Below are 12244 nucleotides of genomic sequence, written 5' to 3'. Positions count from 1 at the left end.
CAGAACCGTTAATTTTAGAAGTTTATTTAATCAAAATTAATAAATTACATAACATCATAAAACAAACTTTTTAGATTTTGTTTTATATTTTCTTATCATGTAAGGGACAAGTTTATACTTTCTTTTTCAAATACAACAGAAGTAGATAAATTTGTGCTTGTTGATAACAAAGAAAGACAGTGAGCCTCATTGTCACAATTAATGAACAATCCATCAATGATACAATGGTAGCTGGACTTATTTTCTCTGTCATCTCCATGACAAAATATTTATATAGAATAAATTCAGAAAATCAGCATGCTTTTTATCTATAACCCTTCATGGAACTCAATATCTGTGTATCAATGAGTCCCAAAAATTATGATAATTGGATCCCCATAATTTATGGGAGGTTGACCTCTGTGCTAAGGTAAACAGCAGGGGATGTTAGGTCTCTGGCCTGGTTCACCTAGGTGTTAATCTTAACCAAGATAAATTCGTTTTGAAACTTTGAAATATGATATCCAAGTCCCCCATATGGTTTCAATCAGATGTTAGTGTGTTTGTGTCCATAACATTCAGATTAGGTGGTAGACATCTACCTTAGGTTTGTACAATCCCAAGGATATTATTTTACCTCAACCACTTTGTCTCAAAATCATAGAAATCATTGTTAACATTTAGAAAATATGAATATCAAAATAATTAAATAAAGGACAAAATAAGAGAGATGTATGCATGTCTATGTGCCCCACCTTTAAGTCTCCGGTAGGAGTCGAATGGCTTCACGACTGTGACTGACAGGTTTAGCCTGGATATTGTATCAATTTAATCCCAACTTCATATCGAAATTTCACCTATTTTTTCGGATTCACATTAAGTACCAATACATATATGGTTATTATATATAAATATGGTTTTGTTTACACCTGGATATATTAATAATAAATGTGAAAGAAGTCCTGTCCTTATCTAAAATGACTTGCTAACTGCGCATCTGTGAGCGACCGCCATACTGGTTTAACTTATGCGGCTGCGGATGGAGCGAGAACTTCACCGAGTTGCTCCGAAGCACGCCGCGTCGAGGTCACATATCAAATAATCTCACCTTTGCCAGAAAATTATCTGAATGCATGAAATAAACATGTACCTTGTCATAAATATGTGTAAAAATTACAACTACAACCACAGTTTTAGTATTCCAGCATCATGTAAACCATGTAGCTCCATCACTTCATCACTTAGCCAAATCAGGTATCGGGGAAAGGTAAAGTCACCTAAGAAACAATCACATACCGGGGCAATTTTTGGCTGTAAATTGCCACAGAAAACGAATCTATGGATCAAAATGTGTGTAATTATAAAGATGTTATAAATCAGTAGGTTCACTTACCATTTTTTCTTTTGGGATTTCTCTGTTTTCTTCTTCCGCACCTGGCCGCTTCTGCCATGTTTTCATTTCAATATTGAGAAGTGACTTCACATCCAACCTGGTAAATATTATTGCGCATGTACCGTTATAGCAAATGTCAGCTTCCGGTCAAAAACATTTGTCACTTTTAATCATTTAAATTTCCTTCTTTATATTGAATTTCTCCCGTGACTTAACCTTATTAAATACAAAGTCAGATAGTCTATAAAAAGCGCTTTGTTAATGCTTCCTCGCGGTGTGACCCAGGCTAAATGAGCACACGTGTGGATAACGGTCCTGCACCAGACACACGGTGTGCTGTGACAGATGAACAGTTATTTTGGCTCAGGTGCTTTTACATCAGCAGCCTTAATGTAATTAGAAATTTCAAAAAATCACTTATGTTATAAAGAAATGATAAAAAATAAATAAGGTATCTTGAAGAAAACGGTCAAAATACCTTTAATTAAGATATTCACGTGTAGTGCTTAAATATTTTGTGACATTCGAATTTTTGTGTTTGAGTGCTTCGTTTATGGTAAATATGTCCAAATGATCAAAAACTGATATATTATGTATATGTATTAGCATATTTCAGCAAGTGCCAACAACTGGCAGAATCAGTATGGGTATTTTTAGAACAAGGTAAGGTAAACAGACAGACAAAGGTAGGTCATTTCCCCCCAGCAAATGTCTATCTTATCTAGGTACGTTCCAAAGGTTGTAAGATGACGCTGGTTCCAAAGATGTAGAATTAAAAAAGAAAAATAATGGTCAAATATTGAATATGCATACTAATTTGATGGAAATTTACTCACAAAGGTGAACATGTAACCTGAGTGAGACCCCATTCGTTGTATCTGTTGTGGGGAATGGGTGTGTATGTATACACTTTGTCTTGAGTCACGCGGACCAAGATTTGGCGGTTTCAGAAGCTGGATAGAGGGGCGCGTGAAATTTGATCCCCACGCGCAGCTCCGGTGAGTGATGTATACAACAACTACGTTATTTAGCTGGGCACCTATAGCTAGTTATCTGCCATCGGGGTTTTAATGTGGGACAAAGAAACTACACATAAACTCAACCACCCACCTACATACAGCTCACTACAGAACATAATTCTTACATATATCCGGCGAAATATAAAGGACACCAGTATTATTTATTTATATAACTGTTAAATTAATTTTGAATGTTGTTATCTAAAGTAGAAGGTGGAAAATTAAGTGTGAAATTAAAGGGGGGCGCGAAAAGACATAAATTTACTTGAGGCATAAACAATGGGAGGTTGACTTCGGGTCGCACAGACATCGCGTGAAATCGGAGACGCTTGCCAGCTCCTGTATCTAACTAGAGTTGTGCGGGGAGGCCAGGTTTTTATAAAGGGTTGAAATTTTGTCAACATTTTAAAATAAATGTGTAAATGTCGTAATTAATACCATACTTTTATCAATATAGGATTAAATTTGTTAATAGTTTGTCTATTTATAGATTTAATATTTGTTTCCCAAAAAAGAAAAAGATTGAGTTAAATATATTTCGTTGAAAAAATGCAACCAACTTATGAATGTCTACACACATACATTTCAACAGATAATTGTCAACAAATTATTGTTTACATACACATATACATGTCAAAAACCGGATATACATAAATAGCATATTCTAAATATACCTTTTATGTGATTCAAGATTTGTGTAGTACATATATACTAAATTATGTGACATGTCCAATTTTCATTGGTATTTAATAGATTTTTTGGCACTATTATCTGCATGAATTTTCCTGTCGTAGCATTTATTTCAAATTAACTTAGGAAGTGTATTAGAAACTGTGTGGAAATAATCAGCATAAATCTGGAACAGTTGTGTGTCCTCCATTTGTTTATTCTTTACACTTTTTGTATGCACATAATCAATTCACAAAGATAGAATATGAATTACAAATGAAACATTTTATATTGAATTTCATTTAAAGAACAGACTCTCAATTTATAAATTCTATGGTTAACCAAAAATGATTTTCTATGGTAATTATTTGTGTAAAAAGACAAGGATGTACTATTGATTGTACAATATTGAAATATTGCAATATGAACAATGCCAATAATTGATTTAGTAACATTTCACAGGCGTTTATCAAACCCAGAGACTTATAAAGCAGTAGTATATACGTCTCCGATAAACTCAAACATAAAAATTCTACATATGCACTCTTAAGTTACATAATTATATTTATTTCATGTTTAGTTATGAATGTAGTCAATATATGTCCCTGATGTACCTCATCTTTGTTCATACTCTAAAAAAATGTGTAAGGCATAAATGAGGACAGGTGAACGATAAAAATAGTTAAGGGTTAAGCTTGAAACACAGTTCTCAGTTACCTTTATACACGATATCAAAAGTGAAACAAAACGTCCTAATGGGAGCGACAGTAAAGTAATACACGTCTAAAGAAAGTGTACAGAATATAATCATTAATCAATGCATCAAATAAACAATAGTTTAACCGTAAATAAAAATCGTGTTCGGCACTTATTCATTCAATCTAGGGCAGTTCTTTATCCATTTAATTGGTCAAGGGTAAAAATAACTGATAAAAAACAATGTATATTGTACAACGCATTTGTCATGTCAACCCTTTTTAGAAGAATTGTCGATTTTTCACAAACTTGAAATCAGCAAAATATCTAACCGCGTTGATTCCGGCACAAATCAAGGTTATTTCTTACATATAACAATTTGATTAGGCGTTTGATATAATTAAATATTGATTTGTCAAATAGGTAAGACTTGGTGATACAGTAATACAATGAAATAATATACAAGTGATGCAAATATAATTCTGATACCAAAAAGTTAAATACAGGAAATACTTAGGAAGTTTAACTCTATTATTCTGTAAATAAAATCACTGTAATCCCTTTATCATGGACACGTTTTGTTTTCTTTTGAATACAACACTAACCAACTGTGCAAACAAAACCGTAATAAAGATAACATCACCGCCAATAATTGTTCAATTTACTACGGTTATTGTACAGGAAATTACCTGTAATCCGCATTTGATATAATAATAACCCACACCTTCGGTGATGAATAATTCACGAGAGGAAATCAATGTCGATTGCAGATAAATGATACGGATGCTGGGCTTACCTGTGCGTGTCTTGTATGAGTGATCGCTTGTTTGTCAATGATCGTCAGCCTTATTGATTTTCCGGGCTAACTGTTTCTCAGGTAAGCTGATATTTTGATTGACAGGTGATTATGTAGAACGTTAGCCAATGAGAGTTCGTCTTACCTAATCATCACACCTTTGACGACTACCTGGGCGGTTGTCGCGTGCGAGGCGCACGATTAACACATCCGGGGTATTAATCGGTTATTAGGATGTTAATTAGCCCAGCATCCGTTACAGGTAAATGGCCATATAACAGCTCAGTAAACATTCTCTTGTGATTTGTGTTACCTGGGTAAGGTATTGCGTGTATACTGTTGGTATACTCACCTGACCAGGTAGGTACAGTATATTTGGAGTAAACACGTGGCTAGGCGTTCGCTCCCTACTGGGCAGCAACTACACGTAAATCACTACCAACTCACAAGATCTAAGGAAAAGAAAAATCTTGAAGTATATATATGAAATTCCTAACGGTATATATCAAAGATTCTAGTTACTTCTGTATCTACTGCGCGTGGGAACCAGACATCATTATGTAACTGTCTGGAATGTTTTTGGCGGGAAAATACTGCACAGGTTGTGAATTAATCTAAACTGCATTATGTACAAACAATTATAGTTATTCGTGCATTTGATATTAAGAAACAATAAAGCTAGGACTTTATCTAATTACATGCAATAAAAATAAAAACACAAAATTGAAAAAAGAAAAGAAAAATTATAATAAATGAAGGATCCTTACACATAATCAATCCATGCATTTAGACAGTTTAGTTCAATGTTTATTGCTCATTCGGAATTACAAATTAAATTGAAGGCACGTTTAAACATATTCAGATCAACATACACCTGCAAATATTCAAGTCAATTATATCCTTAGCTTATTATGCTTTCAGCAATCCCACACTCTTCAGTTCTAATTATGACGTATGGCTGGATGTTAATATAGTTTTATGTTTAAATTTCTCAGATACCTGTTTTTATGTTTGTATTAACATGTGACACTTAAATAGAATAAATGATTGATTTGATTGATTGATCGTATACATTACATTGTGTGTTTATTTAGGATCACTAGATTGTCGTGCATATATTAATATTTCTGCATCCGATATTGTTCAATTTATTGTGCGTGAGGTTTGCTTTTCTAGCTTGCTGGTTTAGTGAAAAATAGAAAAAAGAATTTCTTCACTCTCAACCACCAGACACGTTTTACTTAGCCTTTGATATCTGCTTTTACACATGAACCACTCAGACGTGCAGATTGCTTCAAACATTTTATTAAAAAAAACTGCTTTTGTGTGCTAAAGTAAATTAAGAGGGTTAGTTGGAGAAACATATACAAGTTTTGAAGGCATTTGGTTGGAAAGTAAGTTATTAATTAAATATTTCTTATTTCTTGACTTCGTATCATATTTTTGGGAGAATGTTTCTTAGATTACCTATAGAAACACATTGTTCAAAATAAGCACACGCACACGTCTATAGTTAGCAGCTTAGTACTATCTAATAACTCGGGATGTATTACTGGTTTATGATGTATTTATTTTAAAATGGACGCTCTGACCGTTCACATCAACCAAATCGTTGGCATTTACATGGTACTAATGAGCATTGCCACGGAATGAAAACTACCTTTGTTATAAAACAACAGGGACATTTTATCAAATTGATGTATGTCGGGTCCTGTGACTGTATGTGATAAATTGAGTGGAAAATATTAGGATAATTATACAAGGTATAACGGAGTCCGGATGCTGGAAAATGTCATGCAGCCCCAAATGACTATTAAATAATGGCCGCCATCACTTGCTGTGAAGCACCTGGGCTAGGCATGGACAACTGGTACTGATGAGTAATACGTGAGGATGGGAAAGTAGAACACAGAAAAATGGCGAATATGAGCTGGAACAAAGAGTATAACAGTCTCCACGTGAAGGTGAAAAACATAGGGGAAATAATAACAACTCATTCTTATCTGGCTATTTTGAAAAAATATCATTTCAGGTTTATCAAATATAGCATGGAATATTATTATAAACAGGAAGCAAACCAACTAGACTTAGTTGTTTTGTAAATCTATAAATCTGTATAGATAATTCATTAAGTAAAAGAATGAATCAATGAATCAATCAATCAACTTTACCAATGAATGAATTAAGGAAGTAACAAACAACCGAACGAATCGAACGAACGAGTGAATGAATGATTAGTAAATAAATGAATCAGTCAGCCAACAAAATATTAGAATAAATAAATGACGGGAATAGTGAATGAAGAAAAGTAATGAAATTTCAAAATAAGTTATGTATAAAAATGAAAGAATTTATGTGTACAAACATGGGAAAACTACTTAATCTACGAAAGGTGGTGTAACGTAAGCATCAATCAATCAACGAATGACTAAACAAAGAATGAACTCACTGTCAAAAATGAATTAAGATGAAATAATTAACTCATTTTCATATTTTAAACTCTATTGTTTTATGTATTGAAACTTAAAAAGCAGCTTGAAAATACTGTATATCGTTTGCTAGTATTGGCAAAAATCTATAATCATGTGAACCATTCTATCCGGAAACGTGAAATCGAAGGGGCGCGTCAACTATGACACTAATCCATTATGTAGGAAGCTGCGGCACATAGAATACTAACCGATAAACAAATATTGACATAAAGTATATGTATGTCTGTGAATGCGTATGTGTGCACGCACGTGTGGGTGGGCATAGGGACCCGACAATTAGTTACACTATTGATGTTTGAACCAATCTCGATATGTAGGGTGTGAGTCAAACAAAAAGATCTTGGTCAAATTAAGACGGTTGGTGTAAAAACATGGACAAGTGAAACGCAGAAATGAGTATTGAACGCCAAATCAAATCATACTAACATAATTGAAGTTATCTTCAATTTAATCAGACATATTTTCGATTCAATAGCACCTATCTCCAATACAGTGGGAGATATCTTTAAATCTCCGATTGAATTTCAGTTGAATTGAAGATTGGTTCAATTGAATTGAAGAAAAGTATAATTGAATCGAAAATATCTTTATTTCATTTGAGAAGATGTAGTATTTATACATTTCTTCAATCAAATGGAAGATATCTTTTATTTGATCGGAAATATATTTCGAATTCAGTTCAAGATATCTTCAGTTATTAGAAATGAAAACATTTATATTATTTTTGAAGAGATCTTCAAATATTTGAAGACAGGTGCAAACATATGATTATGTTAATTTGGCGTTCCATAAAAATGATATATATTTTAACAAATCAATATATTTCTGGAGCATTCTAAATATGAAAATTAAAAAGCCAAAATAACTTAAGCTATGAGTACATTTCGTTTTGCAAACCATACCAACCATTTTTCTGTTCTTGGAAATTAGGCGCGTTCGTTCGTGAATAATTCTTTCCTTAATCTGCATCGCCATTTAGGCGCGTTCGATTGTTCATCCTCAACCCAGATAGAGGATATTAATTTTGACATTTCGGGAAATGTCTTTACGATTATTGGTGTGGACCGCCACGTGCACCTCATCATGCAAGCTCGGTTACTTCCAATTTCCTAATAAAGGTAACAATCGAACGCGCCTCAGATGTATTTATCATTATTTACAAAGATGGGGGAAAATCGTTGTAGTTGTGAGCGTAGCTATAGGCAAATAATGGTTAATTGTACCCAAGAAAGCAAATCTGACGATCCCCATTGATTAAATACGATAATATCTGATCGACCATTGTTATGGTAATTTCTGGCTGAGGTTCTCCTGCTTCTTAGAGCAAAAATTATGGACGCTTCATCGAAACTCCAGTCGCTAAAATGACATTTTATCTCATGTCAGACACTGTAATATTTCAATCCATCAACTGATACCAACTAACGTAACGAAATACCCGACTGTATCGGGAAAACAGACACGAGAAAGGTTTTGTGATTTCTTGTTTCGTCTGTCTGCAGAATAAAAAAAATACATATTTGCATAGTTTTCAAATTCAAATGATTATCATGTACATCGACGTGAATATGTGGCATAAGTCAAACATTCAATTTGTGAAAGAATGTAGTTGTTTATTCAGGGTCACGTATAAAAGATTATTAATGTGATTATAGACTGCGGCATCATGTCTAAATGTCAACATTGAGCTGTTATGTTGTACTGAAAATATTATATCATCGTTCTGTCTATATTGTTTTCTTACCATTGTTCTGTCTATATTGTTTTCTTACCTTTGTTGTACATTTATTGTTTTGTAACACCCTTTTTCTATATTGATTTTTAATCATCGCTTTGTCTTCATTGCTTTGTTAAAATCGTTCTATTTATGTTGATTTGTTAAAATCGTTCTGCCTGTATCTGTTCTTTGTTATCGTTCTGTTTATATTGATTATCGTTCTGTTTATATTGATTTGTGACTATCGTTCTGTTTATATTGATTATCGTTCTGTTTATATTGATTTGTAACGATCGTTCTGTTTATACTGATTACCGTTTTGTTTATATTGATTTGTAACTATGTTCTGTTTACATTGATTATCGTTCTGTTTATATTGATTTGTGACTATCGTTCTGTTTATATTGATTTGTAACTATCGTTCGGTTTATATTGATTTGTAACGATCGTTCTGTTTATACTGATTACCGTTTTGCTTATATTGATTTGTAACTATTGTTCTGTTTATACTGATTACCGTTTTGCTTATATTGATTTGTAACTATTGTTCTGTTTATACTGATTACCGTTTTGCTTATATTGATTTGTAACTATTGTTCTGTTTATACTGATTACCGTTCTGTTTATATTGATTATCGTTCTGTTAATATTGATTTGTGACTATCTTTCTGTTTATATTGATTTGTGGCTATCGTTCTGTTTATATTTATTTGTTACTATCGTTCTGTTTATACTGATTACCGTTCTGTTTATATTGATTATCGTTCTGTTTGTATTGATTATTGATCTGTTTATATTGATTTGTTACTATCGTTCTGTTTATATTGATTATCGTTCTGTTTGTATTGATTATTGTTCTGTTTATATTGATTTGTGACTATCGTTCTGTTTATATTGATTATCGTTCTGTTTATATTGGTTATCGTTCTGTTTATATTGAGTATACGTTCTGTTTATATTGATTATCGTTCTGTTTATATTGATCATCGTTCTGTTTATATTGATTATAGTTCTGTTTATATTGATTTGTTACTATCGTTCTGTTTATATTTATTTGTTACTATCGTTCTGTTTATATTTATTTGTTACTATCGTTCTGTTTATATTTATTTGTTACTATCGTTCTGTTTATATTTATTTGTTACTATCGTTCTGTTTATATTTATTTGTTACTATCGTTCTGTTTATATTGATTTGTTACTATCGTTCTGTACATATTGAATTTCGTTCTGTTTATATTGATTATCGTTCTGTTTATATTGGTTATCGTTCTGTTTATATTGATTATCGTTCTGTTTTTCTTTTTTTTCGACTATCGTACTGTTTATATTGATTTGTTACTATCCTTCTGTTTATATTGATTTGTTTCTATCGTTCTGTACATATTGAATTTCGTTCTGTTTATATTGAATATCGTTCTGTTTATATTGGTTATCGTTCTGTTTATATTGGTTATCGTTCTGTTTATATTGAGTATACGTTCTGTTTATATTGATTATCGTTCTGTGTATATTGATTTGTGACTATCGTTCTGTTTATATTGATTTGTTACTATCGTTCTGTTGATATTAATTGATTACAACTATTGTTGTGTCTATATTGATTTGTTATTACTGTTCTGTTTATATTGATTTGTAACTATCGTTCTGTTTATATTGATTATCGTTCTGTTTATATTGATTTGTGACTATCGTTCTGTTTATATTGATTATCGTTCTGTTAATATTGATTTGTAACTATCGTTCTGTTTATATTGGTTATCGTTCTGTTTATATTGATTATTGTTCTGTTTATATTGATTATCGTTCTGTTTATATTGATTATCGTTCTGTCTATATTGATTTGTTACTATCGTTCTGTTTATATTGATTTGTTACTATCGTTCTGTTTATATTGATTATCGTTCTGTTTATATTGATTATAGTTCTGATTATATTGAATTGTTAATATCGTTCTGTTTATATTGATTTGTTACTATCGTTCTGTTTATATTGATTTGTTACTATCCTTCTGTTTATATTGATTATCATCCTGTTTATATTGATTATCGTTCTGTTTATATTGACTTGTGACTATCGTTTTGTTTATATTGATTATCGTTCTGTTAATATTGATTTGTAACTATCGTTCTTTTTAGATTGGTTATCGTTCTGTTTATATTGATTATTGTTCTGTTTATATTGATTATCGTTCTGTTTATATTGATTATTGTTTTGTTTATATTGATTAACGTTCTGTTTATATTGATTATAGTTCTGGCTATATTGATTTGTTACTATCGTTCGGTTTATATTGATTATCGTTCTTTTTATATTGATTTGTTACTATAGTTCTGTTTATATTGATTTGTTACTATAGTTCTGTTTATATTGATTATTGTTCTGATTATATTGATTATCGTTCTGTTAATATTGATTTGTACCTATCGTTCTGTTTATATTGGTTATCGTTCTGTTTATATTGATTATTGTTTTGTTTATATTGATTATCGTTCTGTTTATATTGATTATTGTTCTGTTTATATTGATGATCGTTCTGTTTCTATTGATTAAAGTTCTGTTTATATTGATTTGTTACTATCGTTCTGTTTATATTGATTTGTTACTATCGTTCTGTTGATATTAATTTATAACTACTATTGTTGTGTCTATATTGATTTGTTATTATCGTTTTGTCTATATTGATTTGTTATTATTGTTCTGTCTATATTGATTTGTTATTATTGTTCTGTCTATATTGATTTGTTATTATTGTTCTGTCTATATTGATTTGTTATTATCGTGTTGTCTATATTGATTTGTTATTGCTGTTTTGTCTATATTGATTTGTTATAACTGTTATGTCTTTATTGAATTGTTATTATTGTTATGTCTGTATTGATTTGTTATTATTGTTGTGTCTATATTGATTTGTTATTATTGTTGTGTCTGTATTGATTTGTTATTACTGTTCTGTCTGTATTGATTTGTTATTATTGTTCTGTCTGTATTGATTTGTTATTACTGTTATGCCTTTATTGAATTGTTATTATTGTGCTGTCTGTATTGATTTGTTATTACTGTTTGTTTATATTGATTTGTTATTACAGTTATGTCTTTATTGAATTTTTATTATTGTTCTGTCTATATGGATTTGTTATTATTGTTCTGTCTATATTGATTTGTTATTACTGTTATGTCTTTATTGATTTGTTATTACTGTTATGTCTGTATTGATTTGTTATTACTGTTATGTCTTTATTGATTTGTTATTACTGTTATGTCTTTATTGATTTGTTGTTATTGTTCCGTCTATATTGGTTTGTTATTATTGTTCTGTCTATATTGATTTGTTATTATTGTTCTGTCTATATTGATTTGTTATAACTGTTCTGTCTATATTGATTTGTAATTTTTGTTCTGTCTATATTGGTTTGTTATAACTGTTCTGTCTGTATTGATTTGTTATTATTGTTCGGTCTGTATTGATTTGTTATTACTGTTT

The 12244-nt window shown here is 31.1% G+C and overlaps 1 protein-coding gene across 4 annotated transcripts in view; it reads right to left on the bottom strand.

Moving 5' to 3' along the window:
• Positions 1-4946, bottom strand: part of LOC110456215 (zinc finger E-box-binding homeobox 2-like) — a 76909-nt gene extending 71963 nt beyond the window's left edge. For 2 of the 4 annotated variants that reach the window (XM_021506805.1, XM_021506809.1), the window contains exon 1: positions 1373-1645. In XM_021506805.1, coding sequence (XP_021362480.1) covers positions 1373-1430 — 58 coding nt within the window. In that variant the 5' untranslated portion in view covers positions 1431-1645. Of the gene's footprint in view, positions 1-1372; positions 1646-2208; positions 2229-4904 lie in introns of those variants that run through there. The other 2 variants (XM_021506807.1, XM_021506808.1) reach the window with 2 other exon arrangements.
• Positions 4947-12244: the final 7298 nt, after the last annotated feature.

The sequence above is a fragment of the Mizuhopecten yessoensis genome, unplaced genomic scaffold (genome assembly GCF_002113885.1).
Source record: "Mizuhopecten yessoensis strain PY_sf001 unplaced genomic scaffold, ASM211388v2 scaffold8573, whole genome shotgun sequence".
Taxonomy (NCBI): Eukaryota; Metazoa; Mollusca; class Bivalvia; order Pectinida; family Pectinidae; genus Mizuhopecten; species Mizuhopecten yessoensis.
This window is presented reverse-complemented; position numbering and strand designations above follow the sequence as displayed.